The sequence below is a fragment of the Hemiscyllium ocellatum genome, chromosome 10 (genome assembly GCF_020745735.1).
Source record: "Hemiscyllium ocellatum isolate sHemOce1 chromosome 10, sHemOce1.pat.X.cur, whole genome shotgun sequence".
Classification (NCBI taxonomy): Eukaryota; Metazoa; Chordata; class Chondrichthyes; order Orectolobiformes; family Hemiscylliidae; genus Hemiscyllium; species Hemiscyllium ocellatum.
Genome location: NC_083410.1, coordinates 1,387,194 through 1,415,108, shown reverse-complemented (window position 1 = coordinate 1,415,108; position 27,915 = coordinate 1,387,194). Strand labels below are relative to the sequence as shown.

At 45.8% G+C, this 27,915-nt stretch overlaps 1 protein-coding gene across 1 annotated transcript in view; it reads left to right on the top strand.

Annotated features, from left to right (window-relative positions):
- The first annotated feature begins 10,415 nt into the window (after window positions 1–10,415).
- LOC132819265 (fibrinogen-like protein 1) overlaps window positions 10,416–27,915 on the top strand; it is a 40,128-nt gene continuing 22,628 nt past the window's right edge. Inside the window, exons 1-2 of the mRNA XM_060830691.1 lie at window positions 10,416–10,787; window positions 24,576–24,810. Coding sequence (XP_060686674.1) covers window positions 10,416–10,787; window positions 24,576–24,810 — 607 coding nt within the window. The remainder of the gene's footprint in view (window positions 10,788–24,575; window positions 24,811–27,915) is intronic.

Here is a 27,915-nt window from a genome sequence, read left to right as displayed (position 1 = left end):
GGCTGAATATTTTCCATCAACCACCACTCGCTGCCTTCTTTCAGAAAGACAGTTTCTAATCCAAACTGCTAAATCACCCTCAATTCCATGTCTCTGCATTTTCTCCAACAGCCTACCATGTGGAACCTTATCAAAGGCTTTACTGAAGCCCATGTATACCACGTCAACTGCCCTACCCTCATCTACATGCTTGGTCACCTTCTCAGGTTTGTGAGACACGACCTGCCCTTGACAAAACCATGTGGACTATCTGAAATCCAATTGTTGCTTGCTAGATGATCCTAAATCTTATCTCTTATAATCCTTTCCAAAACCTTTCCTACAACAGAAGTCAGGCTCACTGGTCTATAATTACTTGGGTCATCTCTACTGCCCTTCTTGAACAAGGGCACAACATTTGCAATCCTCCAGCCCTCTAGCACTAAACCTGTCAATGTTGGGGAAGTTAAAGTCCCCCATAATGACCACTCTGTTCCTTTCACTCCTCCCCAGAATAATTTTGCTAATCCTCTATTCCACCTCCCTGGAACTCTGCGGAGGCCTATAAAAAACTCCAAGCAGCCTGACCTCTCCTCTCCTGTTTCTAACCTCAGCCACACTACCTCAGTAGACAAGTCCTCATCAAAAGTTCTCTCAGCCACCGTTATACTGTCCTTGACTAAGGCCACACCTCCCCCTCTTTTACCACCTTGCCTGTTCTTAATGAAAGATCTAAACCCTGGAACCTGCAACATCCATTCCTCACCCTGCTCTATCCATGTCTCCGAAATGGCCACAACATTGGAGTCCCAGGTACTGTTCTATGCTGCAAGTTCACCTACCTTATTTCGGATACTTCTGGTGCTGAAGCAGACACACGTCAAACCACTTTGCTGTCTGCCAGAACATTCCTGTGACCCTGAAATCCTGTCCCTGTCCTTCCACCACCACCTCCATGTCACTCACCATCCTGTCTTGAAAATATATCGCTATACCTTCAGTGTCACTAGATTATAATCCTTGAACTTCCTTCCTAACAGCATTTATTACAATTGCAGCGGTTCAACAGGATGGGCTGCATCATCTCAAGGTAATTACAAATGGGTGACAAATGCTGGCCTTGCCTGTGACTCCTACATCTTGTGAATAAATGTTTAAAAATAGGAGTTATGGTTTTGAAATTTACAGATAATACCAATATAGAGATATAGGTAATATGGAGGAGTTCTCCACAATTCAGAAAGACATAAACAGACTTGTAGAGTGGGTGGATTAAAAGAAAATCAAATTCCTTATAGTGGAGTAGAGATAAAGAAAGGTGATTCATTGTTGTAGGCAGAGTGAGGAAAGCACTTATTCTTTGGAAGGTAAGGAACTAAATAGGACAGCTGAACAAAAAGATCTGACAGTACAGATACAGAAATCATAGTTGGATAAATCAGGAAGACCTTAATTGCTGCAGGTTGCTTCTGGCACAAAAGAATAGAATGTTTAGGAGATAAAGGCAGCTATTGATCGAACCTTGGTTAGGTCATTTTAGAAATAGTACAAACAATTGTCATCTCCAATTGGCATACAGGAGAGTGATGCACTCAAGAAAACAAGGAAAAGATTTGGACAGATGTTCATCAGTATTGATGTGGACTGGGGTTGACAAGGTCACCAGGTTATAATCCAGCAGGTTTATTTGAAATCACAAGCTCTCAAAGTGTTGCTCCTACATCAGGTGAAGGGAAGCACGATGGGGAGAATGAAACTTTCAGCAAAAACTGCAAAGTGGAAAATCAACGACAGATCTTGAAAAAAATTGGCTCAAATACCAGATCCAAGAAACTTGGTCTCTTTTAAAACAGAGAATGTGAAATAAAAACTTGATTGAAAGGTTTAGAAGAATAAAGGGTTTTAACAACATCAGTGAGGGAGGATTATCATTCTGCCCAAGTAGTCAGGCTCAGGTGGTAAAGTTAAAAACAATCACACAACACCATGTTACAGTCCAACAGGTTTATTTGGAAGCACTAGCTTTCGGAGCGACGTTCCTTTCACCTGATGAAGGAGCAGAGCTCAGAAAGCTAGTGTTTCTAAATAAACCTGTTGGACTGTAACTTGGTGTTGTGTGATTTTTTACTTTGTCCACCCCAAGCCAACAGCAGCTCCTCCACACCCCAGCATCACAGATATCAGTCTTCAGCCAATTCAATCCACTCCACGTGATATCAAGAAATGGTTGGAAGCGATGGATACTGCAAGTCAATGGCTCCTGACAACATTCTGGCAGTAGCACTGAAAAATGTGCTCTAGAACATACTCTGTGCTTAGCCAAGCTGTTCCTGTTCCAGTAGAGCTACAACACTGGTAACTCCCTGTCAATTTGAAAAATTTTAAAAATCAGGACAAATCCAACCCAGCCAATCTCTGCCCCATCAGTCTCCTCGCAATTGTCAGTAAAGTGAGGGAAAGGATCATCAGCAGGGCTCTCAAGCAGCTCCTGCCCTGATCAGTGATAGGTTCTGCCAGAGTCACTAAGTATTTGATCAGATGGGCCAATGGGCTGAGAAGTGGCAGATGGAGTTTAATTCGGATAAATGCGAGGTGCTGCATTTTGGGAAAGCAAACCTTAGCAGGATTTATACACTTAATGGTAAGGTCCTAGGGAGTGTTGCTGAACAAAGAGACCTTGGAGTGCAGGTTCATAGTTCCTTGAAAGTGGAGTCGCTGGTAGATAGGATAGTGAAGAAGGCGTTTGGTATGCTTTCCTTTATTTGAGTATAGGAGTTGGAAGGTCATGTTGCTGACTTCAGGATATTGGTGAGGCCACTTTTGGAATATTGTGTGCAGTTTTGGTCTCCTGCTTGAAAGGGTTTATAAAGGACTTACAAGGATGTGCCAGGGTTGGAGGACTTGATCTATAGGGAGATGCTGAACAGGCATTGGAGGCTGAGGGGTGACTTAAAATCATGAGGGGCATGGATAGGGTAAACAGACAAGGTATTTTCCCTGGGGTAGGGGAGTCCAGGACTAGAAGGCATACGTTTAGGGTGAGAGGGGAAAGATATAAAAGAGACCTAAGTGGCAACTTTTTCACACAGAGGGTGGTGTGTGTAAGGAATAAGTGCCAGAGGAATTGGTGGAGACTGGTACAATTACAGCATTTAAAAGGCATCTGGATGGGTGTATGAATAAGAATGATTGAGAGGTATATGAGCCAAGTGTTAGCAAATGGGTTAGGATAGCTGGTCGGCATGGACGGGTTGGACCAAAGGGTCAGTTTCTGTGCTATACTATGTCTCTATGTCTCTACTTGTCTCCATTATGGCCTTTTTGACAAAACAGCTGAACTCCACAGGTGAGGTGAGAATGATGACCCTTTATATCAAGGCTGTATTTGACTGAGTGTAGTAAGAGGGAGCCCGAACAAAACTGGAGTCAATGGGAATCAGGGGCCATCTCTCCTGGAAGATGGTTGTCAGTCATGTCAGTCCCAAAACATCTCTGCAGGAGTTCCTCAGCCCTGCTGTGTTCTCAGCCCAATTATCTTCAGCTGCTTCATCAATGACCTTCTCTCTACCATAAGGTCAGAACTGGGGATGCGAGGCAATCATTTCAAAATGTTCAGTGCCATTCATGATACCTCATATACTGAAAACAGTCCAAATCCAAAGTCAGCAAAACTGGTCAACATCCTGACTTGGGCTGACAGAAGCAAGCAATATTTAAATAACACAAGTGCCAGGCAATGACCAGCTTCAACAAGAGAGAATCCAACCATTACTCCATGACATTCAATGGTGTTATCCTGCGGTTATCTCCCTCCAAAACAGGTATACCGTTTTGGATACTATTGGGGGAGATGGCTCACCAGGAGAGGGCAGCAGTTGCCAGGATCATGGCACCGTGGCGGGCACTGCTGTTCAGAAGGTCAGGAAAAAGACTTGTAGGACCATGACCAAAGGGGATTCTATTGTGAGGGGAGTAGATAGGCGGTTCTGTGGGTGAAAATGAGATTCCTGGATGGTATGTTGCCTCCCAGGTGCTCGGGTCTGGTGCACTGATCGGCTGCACAGCATTCTAAAGGGGGAGGGTGAACAGCCAGTTGTTGTGGTGCATACAGGCACCAACGATAGAAGTAGAAAGCGAGATGAGGTCCTAAAAGAAGAATTCAGGGAGCTAGCAGAGAAGTTAAAGAAGAGGATCTTAAAGGTAGTGATCTCAGGATTACTACCAGTGCCACGTGCTAGCCAGGGTAGAAATGAAAAAATAGGCAGGATGTACACATGGCTTGAGAAATGGTGTAGGAGGGACTGGTTCAGATTTGTTGGACATTGGGACTGATTCTGTGGAAGGTGGGACTATTACAAAATGGATGGTCTACATCTGAATCAGGCCGGAACTAATGTCCCTGGGGGAGTTTTTGCTACTGCTGTTGGGGAGGTTTTAAACTAATGTGGCAGGGGGCTGGGAACCAGCAAGGAAAACAAGTAGGCAGCAAGGTGGAGGCTGTAAGAATCATGGAGATACAATTAATAAGGGGAAGAATAGGCAGAGAGCAAGTGAACGCAAAAGAACTGGTGGCCTGAAGTGCATATACTTTAATATAAGGAGTATAGTGGGTAAGGCAGATGAACTTAGGGCTTGGATTGGTGCCTGGGAGTATGACATTATTGCAATCATAGAGACTTGGTTGAAGGAAGGACATGATTGGCAACTAAATGTTCCAGGATAGAGATCCTTCAGACAGGACAGGAAGGGAAGTAAAATGGGGGGAGGAGTTGCGTTGCTGGTCAGGGATGATATCACGGCCGTGCTAAAGGAGGACACTATGGAGGTCTTGGGTAGTGAGATTAGATTAGATTAGACTTACAGTGTGGAAACAGGCCCTTCGGCCCAACAAGTCCACACCGACCCGCCGAAGCGCAACCCACCCATAGTGGGGTATTATGGGTGGAGCTGAGAAATAAAAAGGGTGCAGTTACATTGTTGGGGCTGTATTACAGACCTCCCAACACTGAGCGTGAGGTAGAAGAACAAATAGGTAAACAGATTATGGAAAGATGTAGAGGCAACAGGGTGGTGGGAGATTTTAATTTTCCAAATATTGACTGGGATACATTTAGCATCCGAGGTCTGGAGGGGGTAGAATTTGTAAGGAACATCCAGGAGAGTTTTCTCGAGCAGTATGTCATTAGTCCGACAAGGGAAGGGGCTGTATTGGTACTGGGGAACGAGCCAGGACAGGTGGTAGAAGTTGCGGTGGGGGATTTCTTTGGGAACAATGACCACAATTCTGTAGGTTTTAGAATACTCGCAGACAAAGATGAGAGTGGTCCTAAGGGAAGAGTACTAACCTGGGCCAAGGCCAATTATATCAAAATGAGGCAGGAGCTGGGAAATGTGGATTGGACACAGCTATTTGAAGGGAAGTCCACATTTGAGATGTGGAAGGCTTTTAAAGATGGGATAAAGACAGAGGAGGATAGGCATGTCCCGTTGAAGGCAAAGGATAGGAAGGACAAGATTCGTGAACAGTGGATGACAGGAGAAATTGTACGACTAGCCAAGAGGAAAAGGGAAGCGTACGTAAGGTCTAGGCAGCTAAGAACAGAACAGGCCCTGGAGGAATATCGGGTGGGTAGGACCAGTCTCAAGCTTAGAATCAAATGGGCTAAAAGTGGTCATGAAATAGTTTTAGCAAGCAGAATTAAGGAGAATCCTAAAGACTTTTATTCTTATATTAGAAGCAAGCAGCTAACTAGAGAAAGGATTGGTCCACTAAAGGATAACGAAGGAAGGCTGTGTGTCGAACCTGAGAGAATGGGTGAGATTCTGAATGATTACTTTGCATCAGTGCTCACTGAGGAGAGGAACATGATGAATGTTGAGATTAGAGATAGAAGTTTGACTACTCTGGATCACGTTGACATAAGTAGGGAAGATGTGTTGGGTAGGCTAGAGGTTATTAAGGTCAACAAATCCCCAGGACCGGATGGGATCTATCCCAGGTTGCTGAGGGAGGCAAGAGAGGAAATAGCTGGGGCCCTGACAGATATCTTTGTACATCCTTAAACACAGGTGAGGTGCCGGAGAACTGGAGGGTTGCTCATGTTGTCCCCCTGTACAAGAAGGGTAGTAGGGATATCCCAGGTAACGACAGACCAGTGAGCCTGACGTCAGTGGTGGGAAAGTTGCTGGAGAAGGTACTGAGTGATAAAATCTATTTTTATTTAGAAAAGAATGGGCTTATCAGTGATAGGCAACATGGTTTTGTTGTGTGTCTTACCAATTTAATAGAGTTCTTCGAGGAAGTGACCAAGTTGTTAGATGAAGGAAGGGCTGTAGATGTCATATACATGGGCTTTAGTAAGGCGTTTGATAAGGTTCCCTACTGTAGACTAATGGAGAAAGTGAAGTCACATGGTGTGCAGGGTGTTCTAGCTAGGTGGATAAAGAACTGGTTGAGCAACAGGAGACAGAGAGTAGTAGTTGAAGGGAGTTTCTCGAAATGGAGAAAGGTGACCAGTGGTGTCCCACAGGGGTGAGTGTTGATATACATAAATGATCTGGAAGGGGGCACTGTTGGTATGATCAGCAAGTTTGCAGATGACATGAAGATTGGTGGATTAGCAGAAAGCATAGGGGACTGTCAGAGAATACAGGAGGGTATAGATAGACTGGAGAGTTGGGCGGAGAAGTGGCAGATGGATTTCAATCCAGACAAATGTGAGGTGATGCATTTAGGCAAGACTAATTCCAGAGCGAATTATACAGTGAACGGAAAAGCCTTGGGAAAAGTTGGTGTGCAGAGAGATCTGGGAGTGCAGGTCCATTGTACCCTGAAGGTTGCTGCACAGGTGGATAGAGTGGTCAAGAAGGCATATGGTATGCTTGCCTTCATTGGACGGGGTATTGAGTATAAGAGCTGGCAAGTCATGTTAAAATTGTGCAAGACATTGGTTCAGCCACATTTAGAATACTGTGTACAGTCTGGTCACCACATTACCGAAAGGATGTGGACGCTTTGGAGAGGGTGCAGGGAAGGTTTACGAGGATGTTGCCTGGTATGGAAGGTGCTAGCTATGAAGAGAGGTTGAGTAGGTTAGGATTGTTTTCATTAGAATAAAGGAGATTGAGTGGGGACCTGATTGAGGTTGACAAAATCATAAAGGGTATAGACAGGGTGGGTAGGGACAAGCTTTTTCCCAGGGTGAAGGATTCAATAACGAGAGGTCAGGCTTTCACGGTGAGAGGTGGAAAGTTTAAGGGGGATACAAATGGCAATGACTTTACACAGAGGGTGGGGGGTGTCTGGAACGCGTTGCCAGCAGAGCCAGGCACGGTAGATTCATTTAAGATGCGTCTGGACAGATACATGAGTAGGTGGGGAACAGAGGGATATAGGTACTTAGGAATTGACCAACAGGTTTAGGCAGTGGATTTGGATCAGCACAGGCTTGGAGGGCCGAAGGGCCCATTCCTGGGTTGTAACTTTTCTTTTTTTTTGTTCTTCTATCACCATCCTGGGGGTTACCATTGACTAGTGTATATATATATATATATATATATATATATATATCCTGTGACAACAAAAGCTTGTCAGCAGCTTGGAATACTGTAGCGAATTACTCATTTCCTGACTCCCCAAAGCCTGTCCACCATTTACAAGGTACAAGTCAGGAGTGGGATGGAATACTCCCCACTTGCCCTGAATGGGAGCAGCTCCAACAACACTCCAGAAGCTTGACACCGTCCAGGACAAAGCAGCTGCTTGATTGGCATCACAGCCACAAATATCCACTCCCTCCACAACCAACGCTCAGTAGCAGCAATATGTACTGTCTCCAAGCTGCACTGCAGAAATTCACCAGGGCTCCTTAGACAGCACCATCCCACCCTATGAGCACTCCTATCTAAAAAGACAAGGGCACCAGGTATGTGGGAACATCACCACCTCCAAGTACCCCTCCAAGCTAGTCACCATCCTGATTTAGAAATAAGGTTGATAATGAGTTAGTTTCTTATTGGTGTTAAATTAGTTTCTGTTGGTAAGGAACTAGTTTCCTGTTGGTATTGAACCAGCACTGTCCTACAGGATCAGAGCTGAGTCCACTATTGTTTGTCATTTTCTAACTGATTTGGATGAGAACGTAGGAGGCATGGTTAATAAGTTTGCAGATGGCACCAAAATTGATGGTTAATTGACAGTGAAGAAGATTATCTCAGAGTACAACGGGATCTTGATCAACTGGGCAGTGGAATGGCAAGCGGAGTTTAATTCAGATAAATGTGCAGCATTGCATTTTAGTAAGTCAACTCAGGCTGAATTTATACAGTTAATGGTATGGCCCTGGGGAGTGTTATTGAACAGAAAGACCTAAGGATGCAAGTACTGTATTTAGCTCCTTGAAAATGGTATCACAGTTAGACAGAGTTGGTGAAGAATACATTTGGCACACACTTGCCTTCACAAGTCAGATCACCGGGTACAGGAGGTAGGATGTCATGTTACAGCTGGAAAAGGTATTGGTAAGGCCACATTTGGAGTACTGCACACAATTCTAAACGCCCTGCGATAGGAAGGAGAAACTGGACTCAGCTCCAGCCTAGCCCAAGCTCTCCCAGTGAGTCAGGAGCAAGTCAGGGCTGACTCCTGTAACAACGTGATTCCTTATTCCCAATTCCTCCACCTCCAAGGAGGAGCAATTCCACTCCAGAACACCCCAGATGGTCTCCTACTTCAAGGACCGCAATTTTCCCTCACACGTGATCAACAATGCCCTCGCGATATCACCTGATGAAGGAGCGACGCTCCGAAAGCTAGTGCTTCCAATTAAACCTGTTGGACTATAACCTGGTATTGTGTGATTTTTAACTTTCCACACAGAGAGACTGACACCCAGGGAGACTGATACACACGGAATCCCTTCCCTTCCCTTCCCCATCCCTATCTGGGTTCCGCAGAGACCATTCCCTCAGTGACTCCCTCACAGGGTCCACATCCCCCACCAACCCACCCTCCACACCCAGCACCTTCCCTTGCCACTGCAAAAGGTATAAAACCTGCACCCACACCTCCCCCCTCACCTCCATCCAAGGCCGCACCCACACCTCCCCCCTCACCTCCATCCAAGGCCCCAAAGGATCCTTCCACATCTGGCAGAAAATTTCCTGCACATCCAAACACCTCATCTACTGTGACCGTTACTCTTGATGTGGTCTCCTCTACACTGGCAAGAGAGGACACCTACTTGTCAGACACACACACACACACACCAACTCCAGCACCCTGTGGCCAACCACTTCAACTCCCCCTCCCAATCTGCCAAGAACATCCCTCCTACATGTTATCCTACACTGCCAAGCCCAAACCACCCGAAGCCTGAAGGAAGAATGCCTCACCTTCCACCTTGGGACCCTTCAATCACACTGACTCAACATTGACTTCACCAGTTTCCTAATCTCCCCTCCTCCTACCTGATGTCAGATCCAACCCTCCAACTCAGCACCACCCTCTTGAACTATCCTACCTGGTTCATCTTCCTTCCCACCTATTAGCACCACCTTCCTCTCCAAATTATCATTATCACACCCCAGGTGTGTCTACCTATCCCAGCTACCTTCCCCCCAGCCCTACCCTCCTCCCATTTATTTCTCGGCCCCCTTCCCCCTCCCACATTCCTGATGAAGAGCTGATGTTTGAAATGTTGATTTTGCTGCTCCTCGGATGCTGCCTGACTGCTGTGCTTTTCCAGCACCAGACTTTTCAACTTTTTGACTGACAGGCTAGGCCGAGGTTCCAGGTCCACAGCTCTGCCGAGGTGGCTGAGGATGGAGAAAGGTGGTCTCAGTGGTGTTTCCGAGTGTATCAGTCTCCCTGGGTGTCAGTCCCTCTGTGTGGAAAGTTAAAAATCACACAGCACCAGGTTATAGTCCAACAGGTTTAATTGGAAGCACTAGCTTTCGGAGCGTCGCTCCTTCATCAGGTGATATCACAAGGGCATTGTTGATCACATGTGAGGGAAGCTGTGATGAACTTTGACTTAATTTTACATTTTTATTATTATGTATGACTTCTGTCATTGATGTAGGTGTTATGGTGGGGCAATTTATAAAACTTGTCACAGTATTTTTCATGTAAATGTACATGTGACGATGAATTTCTATTTTGTATATCTACAGAGGCTTGATATTTTGTCTGTTGAGCAGCTTTTTCCACTCCTCGATTGACAGAAGAAGCCACAAAAGCATCATGTCCTTGAACAGATCGCCATGGAGCTGAGAGAGACAACACAAGGACTGAAAGAGATGACTCCACCTCCTCTCAGTAGTTCTCTAAACAAAACAAATCTCAGCATTAAACTGGTGAGAGGCTGATGACAGTGTGGAATCTAATCCCACTGTCCTGACTCCTAGCCCACGTTTCCAGCCTCTGCTAACACAGAATGTGGTCCAGCAGGGTTCTCATTGAAACCTGTGTATGGGCTGTGTTTGTGAATGCTTGGTTCTGGATAACATGTGGTATAGCCCAGAATGGCAGTGAGGAGCACAGTCAGGAAGGGACAGTCCTGCCCCTGGGCACTCAGTACAGAACCCATCTTCAGCTCAGCAGAAGGTGCAGACATGGGGTCAACTCGCCTCAACTGGAGAGCCAACGGTGTCCCAACATGCTTGGCTGTTGGGAGCAGACGTCCCGGAGCAGGCTACAGGACAACGAAAATGGGAGACAGCAGCTTGTGGGAGTGAAGGAGATGATGTCTCAGATACAAGAGGAGCTGAAAAAGCATCAACATCAAATCAAAGTGCTAGACCTACAGGTGAGCTTGGGAACTAAAAACAGAAATGCAAAAAAACTACTAAAATAATGTTTGTATCTTCAGGGCATCACCAAGTGCCCACATCCAGTACAAAAGCATTAAAGTGTAATCAAGCGTGTGTTGTAAGAACTGCAACTGCCAATTTACAGACAGCAGTGTGGCACTCACCATACAATGTAGTCTTAATTATCATTATCACACCCCACGTGTGTCTACCTATCCCAGCTACCTTCCCCCTAGCCCCTAGCCCCTAGCCCCACCCTCCTCCCATTTATTTCTCGGCCCCCTTCCCACTCCCACATTCCTGATGAAGAGCTGATGTTTGAAATGTCGATTTTGCTGTTCCTTGGTTGCTCCTTGAATGGAGATGCCGGTGTTGGACTGGGGTGTACAAAGTTAAAAATCACACAACACCAGGTTATAGTCCAACAGGTTTAACTGGAAGCAATTAAACTTGTTGGACTATAACCTGGTGTTGTGTGATTTTTAACTTAGTCTTAATTAGGTTGCATCATGAATACCAGCCACAGGACAGAGGGTGAGTTCCCCACCTCTTCATAAAGTAGTGGCAGGGTCATTTATATCTATCTTAGAAAGCAAAGGAACTGCATGTTTAGCAGCACAGTTGAAATATAGCACCTTCAGTAGTGCAGCACTTCTTCAGTACTAAGTCACTGAAACAAACTTGTAAGATCTCAGCTATCTGTAAGAATAATAGTGTAGTTATGGTCAGAGATTTTAACTTTCCAAACATCGACTGGGACTGCCATATTGTTAAAGGTTTAGATGGAGATGAACTTCTTGAGTGCATACAAGACAATTTTCTGATTCAGTATGTGGATGTACCTACTAGAGAAGGTGCAAAACTTGACCTACTCTTGGGAAATAAGGCAAGGCAGGTGACTGAGGTGTCAGTAGGGGAGCCCTTTGGGGCCAGTGACCATAATTCCATTTGTTTTAAAATCTTGATGGAAAAGGATAAACCTGATCTAAAAGTTGAAGTTCTAAATTGGGGAAAGGACAATTTTGACGGTATTAGGCAAGAACTTTCAAAAGCTGACTGGGGCAGATGTTCGCAGGTAAAGGGACGGCTGGAAAATGGGAAGCCTTCAGAAATGAGATAACGAGAATCCAGAGAAAGTATATTCCCAGGGCGGCACGGTGGCACAGTGGTTAGCACTGCTGCCTCACAGCGCCTGTAGACCCGGGTTCAATTCCCGACTCAGGCGACTGACTGTGTGGAGTTTGCACGTTCTCCCCGTGTCTGCGTGGGTTTCCTCCGGGTACTCCGGTTTCCTCCCACAGTCCAAAGATGTGCGGGTCAGGTGAATTGGCCATGATAAATTGCCCGTAGTGTTAGGTAAGGGGTAAATGTAGGGGTATGGGTGGGTTGCGCTTCGGCGGGTCGGTGTGGACTTGTTGGGCCGAAGGGCCTGTTTCCACACTGTAAGTCTAATCTAATCTAATCTAATCTGTCAGGGTGAAAGGGAAGGCTGGTAGGTATAGGGAAAGCTAGATGACTAAAGAAATTGAGTGTTTGGTTCAGAAAAAGAAGGAAGCATATGTCAGGTATAGACAGGATAGATCGAGTGAATCCTTAGAAGAGTATAAAGGCAGTAGGAGTATACTTAAGAGGGAAATCAGGAGGGCAAAACGGGCACATGAGATAGCCTTGGCAAATAGAATTAAGGAGAATCCAAAGGGTTTTTACAAATATATAAAGGGCAAAAGGGTAACTAGGGAGAGAATAGGGCCCCTCAAAGAAATTTCCTGAAGAAGGGCTTATGCCCGAAACGTCGAATCTCCTGTTCCTTGGATGCTGTTTGACCTGCTGCGCTTTTCCAGCAACACATTTTCAGCTCTGATCTCCAGCATCTGCAGTCCTAACTTTCAGCCCTCAAAGAAATGCAAGGCGTCCTTTGTGTAGAGCCGCAGAAAACGGGAGAGGTACTAAGTGAGTATTTTGCATCAGTATTTACTGTGAAAAAGGATATGGAAGATATAGACTGTAGGGAAATAGATGGTGACATCTTGCAAAATGTCCAGATTACAGAGGAGGAAGTGCTGGATGTCTTGAAATGGTTAAAAGTGGATAAATCCCCAGGACCTGATCAGGTGTACCCGAGAACTCTGTGGGAAGCTAGAGAAGTGATTGCTGGGCCTCTTGCTGAGATACTTGTATCATCGATAGTCACAGGTGAGGTGCTGGAAGACTGGAGGTTGGCAAACGTGGTGCCACTGTTTAAGAAGGGTGGTAAAGACAAGCCAGGGAACTATAGACCAGTGAGCCTGACCTCAGTGGTGGTTAAGTTGTTGGAGGGAATCCTGAGGGACAGGATGTACATATATTTGGAAAGGCAAGGACTGATTCAGGATAGTCAACATGGCTTTGTGTGTGGGAAATCATGTCTCACAAACTTGATTGAGTTTTTTGAAGAACTAACAAAGAGGATTGATGAGGGCAGAGCAGTAGATGTGATCTATATGGACTTCAGTAAGGTGTTTGACAAGGTTCCCCATGGGAGACTGATTAGCAAGGTTAGATCTCAGGGAATACAGGAAGAACTAGCCATTTAGATACAGAACTGGCTCAAAGGTAGAAGACAAAGGGTGGTGGTGGAGGGTTGTTTTTCAGACTGGAGGCCTGTGACCAGTGGAGTGCCACAAGGATCGGTGCTGTGCCCTCTACTTTTTGTCATTTACATAAATGATTTGGATGCGAGCATAAGAGGTACAGTTAGTAAGTTGGCAGACGACACCAAAATTGGAGGTGTAGTGGACAGCGAAGAGGGTTACCTCAGATTACAACAGGATCTGGACCAGATGGGCCAATGGGCTGAGAAGTGGCAGATGGAGATTAATTCAGATAAATGCGAGGTGCTGCATTTCGGGAAAGCAAATTTTAGCAGGACTTATACACTTAATGGTAAGTTCCTAGAGAATGTTGTTGAACAAAGAGACCTTGGAGTGCAGGTTCATAGCTCCTTGAAAGTGGAGTCACAGGTAGATAGGATAGTGAAGAAGGCGTTTGGTATGCTTTCCTTTATTGATCAGAGTATTGAGTACTGGAGTTGGGAGTCATGTTGCAGCTGTACAGGACATTGGTTAGGCCAGTGTTAGAATATTGCACGCAATTCTGATCTCCTTCCTATCGGAACGATGTTGTGAAACTTGAAAGGATTCAGAAAAGATTTACAAGGATGTTGCCAGGGTTGGAGGATTTGAGCTCTGTAGAGGGGAAAGATATAAAAGAGACCTAAGGGGCAACTTTATCATGCAGAGGGTGGTGTGTATGGAATGAGCTGCCAGAGGATGTGATGGAGGCTGGTACAATTGCAACATTTAAGAGGCATTTGGATGAACAGGAAGGGTTTGGAGGGATATGGGCCGGGTGCTGGCAGGTGGGACTAGATTGGGTTGGGATATCTGGTCAGCATGGACAGGTTGGACCGAAGGGTCTGTTTCCATGCTGTACATCCCTATGACTCTATGACTCTGGCAATGTGGGATACCTTCAGTACTGACCCGCCAACTATGCAGCAGTCTCACAGTATTGACCGTCTGACAACATAACACTCTCCCCATATAACTCACCAACAATACAGCACTCTCCCCATCTGGATCCTCCAACAGTGCTGTGCTCCTTCAGTACTGACCCTCCGACAATGCAGCACTCCCTCAGTACTGACCCTCCGACAGTGCAGTGCTCCCTCAGCACTGACCCTCCGACAATGCAGCACTCCCTCCGTACTGACCCTCCGACAGTGCAGTGCTCCCTCAGTACTGACCCTCCGACAGTGCAGTGAGATTGTAAGATACAGAATTTATAGCAAAAGTTTACAGTGTGATGTAATTGAAATTAAATATTGGAAAAGACCTGGATTGTTTGTTAAGTCTCTCATTTTTTAGAATGAACATGTTGGTTTCAGTTCTTTCATTTGTAACTCACAGAATATTTAAAAGTTACATTCTCGAGTGAATTTTAACAATTGGTGTCATGTCGGCCCAGATAATGTATTGAAGGTGTGAGCTTCCCTGTGTGAGGCTGTCTGTGCCACAATGGTCAGACTGATTCTCATCTAAAAAATGGATTTACAGAAACTTACATGGATTCGTGCCGTTTTTGAGCAAAGGAAAATGTAATTCTGCAAATACAAATTCACCCCACAAACTCATATATATGTGTGTGTGTGTGTGTAGTGCAATGGTAGTCACCTGTAATGTGACATGAACCCAAGGTCCCGGTTGAGGCCCTCCCTATGGGTACCGAACTTAGCTATCAGCCTCTGCTCGACCACTTTCCTCTGCTGCCTGTCCCCCAAAGTCCACCTTGGAAGATGGTCACCCGAAGGTCCGAGGCTGAATGTCCTGGACCACTGAAGTGTTCCCCAACTGGGAGGTAACACTCCTGTCTGCTGATTGTTATGCGGTGCCCATTCATCTGTTGCCGTAGCCTCTTCTTGCTCTCACCAATGTACCATGCCTCAGGGCATACTTGCCTGCAGCGTATGAGATAGACAACGCTGGCTGAGTCACATGAGTACCTGCTACGGGCATGGTGGGAGGTGTCCCAACGCGTAATGGTGGTATCTGTGTTGACACTCTGACACGTCTTGCAGTGCCCACCATGGCCAGGTTGTATATGGCACTCCCTCAGTATTGACCATTTGTCACTGCAGTGTTCTCTCAGTACTGCTGCTCTGACAGTACAGCACTCCCTCAGCACTGACCCTCTAACAGTACAGTGCCCCCTCAGTACTGACTCTCTGACAGTACAGCCCTCCCACAGTATTGAACCTCTGACACTGCAGTACTGCCTTAGTACTGACCCTCTGACAGTACAGCACACCCTCAGCACTGACCCTACAACAGTGCGGCTCTCCCTCAGAACTGACCCTCTGACAGTGGGGCACTCCCTCAATGCTGACCCTCTGACAGTGCGGCACTCCCTCAGTGCTGACCCTCTGACAGTGCGGCACTCCCTCAGTGCTGACCCTCTGACAGTGCAGCACTCCCTCAGCCCTGACCCTCTAACAGCACGTCACTCCCTCAGTGCTGACCCTCTGACAGCACGTCACTCCCTCAGTGCTGACCCTCTGACAGTGCGGCACTCCCTCAGTGCTGACCCTCTGACAGTGCAGCACTCCCTCAGCACTGACCCTCTGACAGTGCAGCACTCCCTCAGCACTGACCCTCTGATAGTGCGGCATGCCCTCAGCACTGTCCCTCTGACAGCTCGGCGCTCCCTCAGTGCTGTCCCTCTGACAGCGCGGCGCTCCCTCAGTGCTGACCCTCTGACAGTGCGGCGCTCCGTCAGTGCTGACTCTCTGACAGGGCGGCACTCCTTCAGCACTGTCCCTCTGACAATGCGGCACTCCCTCAGCACTGACCCTCTGACAGTGCAGCACTCCCTCAGCGCTGACCCTCTGACAGCGCGGTGCTCCCTCAGTGCTGACCCTCTAATAGTGCAGCGCTCCCTCAGTGCTGACTCTCTAACGGTGCAGCACTCCCTCAGTGCTGACTCTCTGACGGTGCAGCGCTCCCTCAGCACTGACCCTCTGACAGTGCAGCGCTCCCTCAGCACTGACCCTCTGACAGTGCAGCACTCCCTAAGCACTGACCCTTTGACAGTGTGGCACTCCCTCAGCACTGACCCTCTGACAGTGTGGCACTCCCTCAGCACTGACCCTTGGACAGTGCGGCACTCCGGCTGTAGGTTCGCTCGCTGAGCTGGAAGGTTCATTTTCAGATGTTTCACCACCATACCAGGTAATATCTTCAGTGAGCCTCCAGACAAAGCACTGCTGATGTTTCCTGCTTTCTATTTATTTGTTTGGGTTTCTTTGAGTTGGTCGTGTAATTTTCTGTGGTGATGTCATGTCCTGTTCTTTTTCTCAGGGGGTGGTAAATGGGGTCCAACTCTATGTGTTTGTTGATAGAGTTCCGGTTGGACCCCATTTACCACTCCGTGAAAAAGAACAGGACATGACATCACCATAGGAAATGGCATCACTGGAAATGACATCACTTACCCAAAGAAACTCGAACATATAAATAGAAAGCAGAAACATCAGCAATGCTTCATCTGGAGGCTCACTGAAGATGTTGCCCAGTATGGTGACGATACGTCTGAAAATAAACCTTCCAGCTCAGTGAGCAAACCTACATCCAGAACCTCAACCTGAACTACAAATCTTCTCAAAACTCGCTAGTACAGTACTCCCTCAGTATTGACCCTCTGGCAGTGCACTGCTCCCTCAGTATTCCTTACTTAGTTGGGTGTGTTGCCCCTTTAAGAGGATGGTCAGTTGCCCCTGCATGTCTAAAACTGACTGCAGACCTGAGACACACAAAATAATATTTCCTGTTCAGGTTCACCCTCCGTCTGTCTCTCATGTTCTGTTTCTGGTTCCAATGAAAGCCAAAAACAGTCATTGGTAATATCCCATGCTTGTTGCCTCGGCAATGCTCTGAGGTGCCAACTGTGTTCTCCTCCTGTCTCGTTTGTAAGATAGCTGCTTGTGTGTGATCCACATGTTTGTTCATGACCACCTCACCTGCCCAAACTCTGTCACCGGACCTGACCACCCGGCAACCTCAATCAGAAACAAAAGTTGTTGGAAACACTCAACAGGTCTATCAGCATCTGTGGAGAGAAATTGGAGTGCACGTTTCGGCTCCAGTGACCCTTTCTCAGAGCTAGGTAAATACAATGACTGCAGATGCTGGAAGCCAGATTCTGGATCAGTGGTGCTGGAAGAGCACAGCAGTTCAGGCAGCATCCAACGAGCAGCGAAATCGATGTTTCGGGCAAAAGCCCTTCATCAGGAATAAAGGCAGTGAGCCTGAAGCGTGGAGAGATAAGCTAGAGGGGGGTGGGGGTGGGGAGAGAGTAGCATAGAGTACAATGGGTGAGTGGGGGAGGGGATGAAGGTGATAGGTCAGGGAGGAGAGGGTGGAGTGGATAGGTGGAAAAGAAGATAGGCAGGTAAGGACAAGTCCGGACAAGTCATGAGGACAGTGCTGAGCTGGAAGTTTGGAACTAGGGTGAGGTGGGGGAAGGGGAAATGAGGAAACTGTTGACGTCCACATTGATGCCCTGGGGTTGAAGTGTTCCGAGGCGGAAGATGAGGCGTTCTTCCTCCGGGCGTCTGGTGGTGAGGGAGCGGCGGTGAAGGAGGCCCAGGACCTCCATGTCCTCGGCAGAGTGGGAGGGGGAGTTGAAATATTGGGCCACAGGGCGGCGTGGTTGATTGGTGCGAGTGTCTCGGAGATGTTCCCTAAAGTGCTCTGCTAGGAGGGGCCCAGTCTCCCCAATGTAGAGGAGACCGCATCGGGAGCAACGGATACAATAAATGACATTAGTGGATGTACAGGTAAAACTTTGATGGATGTGGAAGGCTCCTTTAGGGGCTTGGATAGAGGTGAGGGAGGAGGTGTGGGCACAGGTTTTACAGTTCCTGCAGTGGCAGGGGAAGGTGCCAGGGTGGGAGGGTGGGTTGTAGGGGGGGGTAGACCTGACCAGGTAGTCACGGAGGGAAAGGTCTTTGCGGAAGGCGGAAAGGGGTGGGGAGGGAAATATATCCCTGGTGGTGGGGTCTTTTTGGAGGTGGCGGAAATGTCAGCAGATGACTTGGTTTATGCGAAGGTTGGTAGGGTGGAAGGTGAGCACCGGGGGGGGGGATCTGTCCTTGTTACGGTTGGAGGGGTGGGGTCTGAGGGCGGAGGTGCAGGATGTGGACGAGAGAGCTGCCAACCTCACCTCTTACCCATGGAGGGCTATTCAAGATTTGACACCAAACTTCCTCCCCTGAAGTAAACTGCCTGTCTTGCTTAGAAGAAGCATGCGACTGGCATTGCCATTCCTGCTGCCTTTTTACCCTCCCCTTCAAGCTTGAGAATATCTGGTTTAACCTGGTGCATAATCATCTCCCCATTAGTAACTGTGCTGGAGCTATCGCGCTGTAGTTGTGTGAGGAGTGGTCCTATAATCAAACAGGAACCAGGACAGTTTGGTACTGAGTGTAACTGCAGGCTGTTTCTCTAAGCCTACCTTCAAGGTTTGGACTGCTCTTTCCACTAGACCATTGGACGATGGATGGTGTGGAGCTGTCGGAACATGCTGAATGCCGTTCGATTTCAGGAAATACTCAAAATTTATGCTGGTAAATGACATCCCATTGTCCATGACCAATACTTTAGGGTTTCCATGTATCAGGAATGATGCTCGCAGCTTTTCAATCGTCATCCCTGATTTTAACAAATTAATTCTATGCAGAGCCAGCCACTTTGAATGGGCACCCACAACGACCAAAAACATCGAGCCCCTGAAAGGACCAGCACAGTCAATGTATAACTGAATCCAGAATTTACCCAACCATTCCCATGAATGTGGGGAGCTGCTGGTGGTAACTTTTGTCCTTGTTGGCACTCTGGGCACTGCCCCACCAACACGACTATCTCACATCTGGTCCTGGTCAGCAACCACTTCATTTTGGAAACTCCTGGGTAACCCGGTGGAGTTGAGCCAGTGTCTAGCAGAGACCTTCCCTTGGAATAATCACTCTTACTCCCCACAATAATCTGCTCTCCTCGACGGTCATCTGATCTCACCAGGTGCAGAAAGTTTCCATTCTCATTGTGATGGCCCTGTTGCCCCCACCAACACCAGCTGTTTTAGTTTGGTCAGGACAGGATCATCCTTTGTCCATACTCTGATACTAGGAGAAAGTGAGGACTGCAGATGCTGGAGATCAGAGTCAAAAACTGTGGAACTGGAAAAGCACAGCCTGTCAGGCAGCATCTGAGGAGCAGGAGAGTCAACATTTCGAACATAGGCTCTTCATCAGGATTGAAAGTCCAGGGCCTCCTCTACCATCAAATCCTAGCCACCCAACAATTGGAGGAAGAACTCCTCACCTTCCACCTTGGGACCATCCAACTACACAAAATCAATGTTGATTTCACCAGTTTCCTCATTTCCCTTCCCCCCCCCAATCTAATCCCAAATCCAACCCTCCAAATTGGCACTGCCCTCACGAGCTGTCCTACCTGTCCACCTTCCTTCCCACTTATCCGCTCCACCCTCCTCTCTGACCTATCACCATCAGCCCCCACCTTCATCTACCTAGCGCACTCCCAGCTACCTTCCCCAAGCTCCACTCCCTCCTATTTGTCTCTCACCCCCCCCCTTGGGCAACCGCTGCCCCCACCCCCAACATTCCTGATGAAGAGCTTACGCTGAAACGTCTACTCTGCTGCTCCTCGGATGTTGCCTGGCCAGCTGTGCTTTTCCAGCACCACACTTTTTGACGCAGTCTGATGTTGTTGGCAGTGACTGGAAGGCTGTCCAGGAAGTTTAAAACCAGAACAGACTCTTCCAGGGAAACAATAGTATACCCACCAGTGGGAGGTGGCTCGAGATATCCGCATTTGTCAATTGGCCTCCTGGCAATGTCCTAACTTGTAACTGTACATACTGAGTGAAAAAGATCCCTCTCTACATTCCTGTGCATCTATCTGATCATGATGTTGGGATGTTCTCCTGCAGCTGAGATGGCTGACCTCAAAGAACCACCTCCTTTGCACCAGAATGATTCCAGTGGGTAGAGAGCTTTTCCCCTTGTTCCACACTGGAAAATAAATCTCCAAATCCATACATTTGGTGAGTTTTATTTCAGTTAATAACACTCCATAGAACTCACACATCACCAATTACAGTTCTGTATATTTATACATTATATAATTCTCACCCAATTCTCACCCCATTAACCCTGCACTGGTATATCCATCATTCCATTAGGTCTCAGGCATCCCATGACAAAATAACATCCTGATTCCCATTGAGTGCAGTTTTGTGTGAACTGCTTAATGCCACATTCAGTAAGGCACAGCCCTGATGGCAAGGGCAGTGACTCTAACCACAGGAATCCAGCTCTTTTGTTCATGTTTGAATTATTGCTGGAATGAAGTCAAGAACTGAGTGGCCCTGGCAGAATGCAAACTTGGTGACAGTGAGGAGATGATGCCAGAAAAGGTGCTGCTCAATGACACTATGATAAACCCTTCCATCATTTACTGACTCACCATCTACTGCAGGTATGTCCTTTAGGACTTGACTAGCTCAATCAGTAGGAGTGCTGCCAAGATCCTCTTGGTGGTGGACATTGAAGATCCCCACCCTGAGAAAGTAAATATATGGCACTTAAATAGAGGATCAGTCATGGTCATAATGAATGTTGGAGCAGGGTCAAATGGCTGAATGGCTCATTCCTGCTCCTATTTTGTTTGTAAATAGTTGATGAAGGAAATGTGGTGGACATTTTCTATGTGACTATAAGAATAAGCTTAACAAAGTGCCGCACAAGTTTGTTTAATAGAACGGAAGCTCCTGGAATAGGAGGGTCGGTGTCAGCTTGGATAAAGAACTGGTTTAAGGATGGAAAATGGCATATAAATGGTCATTTTCCAGACTGAATAATGTGGTTTATGAATTTCAGTGCTTGTGTAATGCCAGGTATATTGGCAATAAATTGTAAGACTGGTAGATCCTTGTCAAATAGCATGAACAGTATTATAACGCAGAGATCAAACCCACTGCTAATTAAAACCAAACACTTGTAATCTGCTAAACGTGTGATTGAGTGAAATGGAACTCCTAATTCCCACTGTTTACAGAAAAATAACAATTTATGTTCCTAACTTTAACAGCGAACACTAAAGAAAAATTATTAATAAATCCAAGCCCCTTTTTCTTAACTAATTACTATCTGACTCCAACTCTATAAAAATGCTGCTCCAATAACACAAATATTAAACATTACATCAACTTAAACTCAAATCCACACAGTCTCTTATGCTGTCTCCCTTTATGGTCTCCCGAACTGATTACTTCCTTCTGTCCTTCCGGTTCTCCATGGGTCGACTTCTTACTTTTTACTGCTCTAACAAGAAACGGTGCCATTTATTTCTTTGATGGCAGTTGCTCTGATCAATTTTCAAAATGCCCTTGTTTTATACCCACAACATCATTCACTCTCATTGGTCTGATGTTGTCAATACTATAAATTCAAACTCAATTGGGTTTTAGTATCCTGGACTTCCAAAACTCAGATATCCATTTAACAGTCAGTTGTTGCATGTATCTATTTTGGAACAACCCGTCTCTTAACTGTTCCATATACTGGCAGCTGTGGCTGTACTTTAAATTCAAAAAACATTTTCCATCTTAAAATGACCACACACACTTTGAAGGTGATAACATAGAGGAACCTTGGGATGCTTGTCTACAGACCCCTGAAAGTGGCTGGGCAGATTAATAGGTATATGGCACGCCTGCCTTTAGCAGTCAGGGCATAGATTATAAAAGCAGTGAGGATATACTGGAACTGGGTAAAAGTGAGGACTGCAGGTGCTGGAGATTATAGTCAAGAGTGTGGTGCTGGAAAAGCACCGCAGGTCAGGCAGTGTCCGAGGAGCAGGAGAGTCGATGTTTCAGGCAAAAGCCCTTCATCAGGAATATACTGGAGCTGAAGAAGATTTTGGTTCGGCTGCAGCAGAAGGACTATGTGTAGTTCTGGTCATCCGACCGGACAGAGTAAGAGGGCCAAGCAGCCAGTGTAAGAATGCCCTGTGACCATTCCCCTGACAAAACAGATGTACCAGTGTGACTATTGTTGAGGGGACTGGCCATTCAGAGGAAAATAGCAACAGTCAGATTCGTGCCATGGGGAGGAGCCAAAGAGTGTGGGGAAATCAATAGTCATAGGGGATTCAATTGTAATTGTTTCAATGGCTGCAAATGGGAATCTAGGATGGTGCACAGGTTATACCTGGGCAGGACCAGGACTGATTCCGGGATAGGGGTGGGGGGCATTGGGTGGGGTTATTTGGTCTTGTGGTTGGAGAGGTTTCAAACTTAAATGGCAGGGAGATAGGAACTTATAGAAAGAACTAGAGGAAGATAATCAAAGACAAGAACAAATGACAGAAAAGGGAATAAGAAATGTGATAGACAGAGAAACAAAGGCCAAAATCAAACAAGGTCACAACAAAGAAGAAAGTGCAAATAGGACCAGAAATGTTAAAAAGACAAGGCTTGAGGCTTTGGCCTGGATGTACAAAGCATTCAAAACAAATTAAATTGTGAATTAATAACAAAAACGGATGTAAATAGGCATGACAATATTTAGAATTACAGAGACATTGCTGCAGGGTGATCAAGGATGGGAACTGAACACCCAGGGGTACTCAGTATTTAGCAAGGTCAGACAGAAAGAAAATGGTGATGGAGTTGCATTGTAAGACCAGAAGCTGGAGGAGCAGAATTAGGCCCATTTGGTTCATCAAATCTGCTCTGCCATTTCATCATGACTGATCACTGGCTGAAGAGGATATAAACACATTAATCAGAAAAGACATTGGCTCAGATAGTGTTGAATTTATATGATAGAATTGAGAAACACCAAGGAACAAAAGCTATCAGTGAGGGTGGTATATAGACAACCAAACTGTCGTGGTGATCTTCAGAATGGTATTAAACAGGAAATCAGAGAAGCGTCCAGTAAAGGAACATCTGAATTTATAGGTGACATTAATCTAGATATAGATTGAGTGAATCAGGTTATTTGCATAACTGTAGAGGAGGAATTCCTGGAGTGTATAAAGGGATTATTTTCTGGATCAAAACATTGAGGAAGCAATCAGAGAACAGGCCATGTTAGATTATTATGCAGCTATTTTGAAATGAGAAAGGACTATTTGATAATGTAGCATCATATAGAGTCCTACAGCATGGAGACAGGCCCTTTGGCCCAAACTGGTCCGTGCTGACCAAAATCCATCCATGTTAACCCCATTTCCCTTCACTTGGCCCAGATCCCGCTGTGCTTTTCCAGCACCACGATAATCTTGACTCTAATCTCCAGCATCTACAGTACTCACTTTTGCCATCTCCTTCTAATCCTTTTCTATCCATGCATTTGTCCAAATGCCTTTTAAATGTTGTTAATATACTTGCCTCAACCACTTCCACTGACAGCTCATTCCATATGCGTACCACCCTCTGTGTAAAGGGTTGCTCCTCAGATAACCTTTGATTCTTTCCCCTCTAACCTTAAACTGATGTCCTCGAGTCCTCGATGTCCCAATCCTGGGAAAAAGGCTGAGTGCATTCACCCTACCCAAGCCTCTCATGATATTACACATTTCTGTAAGATCCCCCCCTCAGTCTCCTACGCTCTAAAGAAAAAAGGTCCTAGCTTGTCCAACCGCTCCTTATTATTCAGTTTGATAACATCCTTCCTATGGCAAGGTGACCAAAACTAAACACAATGCTCTAACTGTATTCTCACCAACATCATGTATAACTGCAACATAACTTCCCAACTCCTATACTCAGTTGCCTGACTGATGAAGGCCAGTGTGCCAAAAGCCTTCTTCACTGCCCTGTCTACCTGGGACTCCACTTTCAGAGAACCACGTACCTGAAATCCAAGGTCACTCTGTTCCACTACACTCCTGAAGGCCCTACCATTCAACATGTAACTCCTACTTGATTTAACTTTCCAAAATGCAAGACCTCACATTTATCCATATTAAGCTCCATTTTCCGCTTGGCCATTTCCCCAGCTGATCAAAGTGCTGCGACAACTTCTGAAACCTTCCTCACTGTCTATGACACTGTTCCTATGTATCTAACACAATTGATGTAAAGGGGGCATTGCAAGGAGAACTGTGTGGGTCACCTAGTCCAGATTTATCTGATGCATTATTTGTGATCTTTCCTAGCTCCAGGAGAAAGGTCGAAAGGATGTGAAGTTGGAGGCTGAGGTACAGCACGTGAAGCAGCAATCCAGTGAGAGCAGTACCTTGTTACATATTCATGCCTCACTCATCTATGACTTGCAGACACAGGTTCACAACCTGCTGATGTGGCTGGACCAGGCTCACAGCAACAACAACTGCTCACTCCACCACCACCTCCACCAACACCGGCACCAACCCGAACAACATCAACACTCAGGTACCTCCTTCAAATTATCCCTTCGGTTCTACAATTTCAGTACAGTCCCTCTCTAAGTGAGTAACTGCCTCCCATTATGGAAGAACACCTAGTAGATATCACTGAAGCTCATTCCCATGTCGCAGACAAGACTGAGAGTGTCAGCAGGATACCTGATCATTACACATTAATCATCACACACTGACGATCACACACCAACCAAAAAAACTGACCATAACACATTGACCATCACACTCTGACCATCAAACACTGATCGTCACACACTGAGCATCACACACCAACTATTATACACTGACCATCCCATGCTGACCATCTCACACTGGCCGTAACACACTGATCATCACACATAGACCGTCACACACTGACCATAACACACTAATCATCACACACTGACTATAACACACCGCCCATCACACACTGATCATCTCACACTGACTGTAACACACTGACCATCCCATGCTGACCATAACACACTGATCATCATACACTGACTGTCACACACTGACCATCACACACTGACCATAACACACCGCCCATCACACACTGATCATCTCACACTGACTGTAACACACTGACCATCCCATGTTGACCATAACATACTGTCCATAACACACCATCCATAACACACTGATCATCACACACTGACTGTAACGCACTGACCGTCCCACGCTGACCATAACACACTAATCATCACACACTGACCATCACACACTGACTGTAACGCGCTGACTGTCCCACGCTGACCATAACACACTGTCCATAACACACTGACCATCACACACTGACCATCATACACTGACTGTAACACACTGACCGTCCCACGCTGACCATAACACACTGTCCATAACACACTGATCATCACACACTGACCATCACACACTGACTGTAACACACTGACTGTCCCACGCTGACCATAATACACCATCCATAACACACTAATCATCACACACTGACTGTAACACACTGACCATCCCACGCTGACTATAACACACTGTCCATAACACAGTGATCATCACACACTGACCATCTCACATTGACCGTCCCATGCTATCCATAACACACTGTCCATAACACACTAATCATCACACACTGTCCATTGCATAATAACTAACACATTGACCATAACGCACTGACCATCACATAATGACCGTAATACACTGACCATCGCAAACTGACCATCAGAAACTGATCACCACAAATTAAGCAAAGCACATTGCCCATTCCAAACAGATCATTACAACCTGACCATTACAAATAGACTATGCAAATTGACCAGCACAATTGGCCATCATACATTCAGTGTAAGACACTGACAATTCCAAACTCATCATCACAAACTGACCATTTATAAACTGACCATCCCAAATTAACCATCACAAACTGGCCATTGCAAAGTGACCAATGCATCACATGTTAACCATCACACAGTGACCATTCTTAGACAGTCCATCACCAACTGACCATAACACACTAACTCTTACACACTGGCATTGAAAACTGACCATTCCAAATTGAACATTGTACACTGTCAACCATAAACAGACAATTTCAAAGTAACCATTGTCTACTGACCATCGCAAACTGACAGATGCACAATGACCATTGCAAACCAACCATTTCAAATTGACCATTCTCAAACTAATATTAAACAAACTGACCATCATAAATTGGCTGTTCCAAATGGGCCAAAACAAACTCACTATCTCAAACCGACCATCACGTACTGACCATTGCAAATTAATCATTCACAAACCATTGGACACTGTCATAAACTGAAATTGTAGAGCCCCTTGCAGAAATATTTGTATCACCTATAAATGCTGGTGAGATGCCAGATGGCCAGACAATGGTGAATGTTGTGCCTTTGTTTAAGAAGAGATGTAAGGAGAAGCCTGGGAACGAGAGGCTTGCGAGTCTGACTGTGGTGGACAGTAAGTTGTTGGAAGCGATTTTGAAAGGTAGGATTTACATGCTTTTGGAGAGGGAAGGAATAATTAGGAATAGTCAGCGTGGCTTTTTGTAAGAGAAATCATGTCTCACAAAATTGGTTGAGTTTTTTGAGGAAGGAATGAAGAAGATTGATGAAGCCATTGACCACTACCCTTAGTTTCCTGTCACTAAACCAAATTTGAATCCAATTCGACTCGTTATCCTGTATCCCATGGGTTTTTACTTTTTTGACCAGTCTGCCATATGGGACCTTGTCAAATGCCTTCCTAAAATCCATGTAGACAATATCCACTGCACTACTTTGTCATTTCCTCAAAGAATTCAACCAAGTTATAAGGCAGAGAATCCCAAGAGTGTAAAAAGTGACCATTCAGCCCATTGAGTCTGCACTGAGAGCACCCCCAAATCAATCCCTATAACCCCGTGTTTACGATGGCTAGCCCACGTGGCCTGCATATTCCTAAGCACTATGGGTAATTTAGCATGGCCAATTCACATTTTTGGATTGGGAGGAAACTGGAGCACCCAGAGGAAACCCACACAGACATCGGTAAAATGTGCAAAATCCACACAAACAGTCACCCAAAGCTGGAACCAAACCCAGGTCCCTGGCATTGTGAGGCAGCAATGCTACATGACCCTGCCTTCACAAAGCCATGGTCACTATCCATGAATAATCTATGCCTTTCCAAGTGATAGTTTATCCAGACTCTCAAGATTGATTCTAATGATTTGCCCACCACCAAAGTAAGACTAATTGGCTGATATTTATTTGGTATTTCAAAAATTCCAACTTCTCTAACACCTTCTCTCTTGTTAAGATTATTTTGTCCAATATTTCACACTGCTCCTCTTGGATTACTATAGCCACATCATCCTTTTCTTTTGTGAATATAGAGACAAAACAATCATTTTAAATTCTCTCCATATCCTCTGCATCTTTCCACAAGTTCCTTTCTTCATCCCTGATAGGTCCTTTTCTCAGCTATCCTTTTGCTCTGTAGATACGAGTAAACCATCTTTGTGTTTTCCTTTATCTTGCTGATATTTTTTTCATACCCTCTTTTTGATTTCCTTGGTTTTTTTAATTTGATCTCGAAACTCTCTGTCCTCCATCAGGCTTTCTGCAATGTTAAGGTTTCTGTGACTATCATA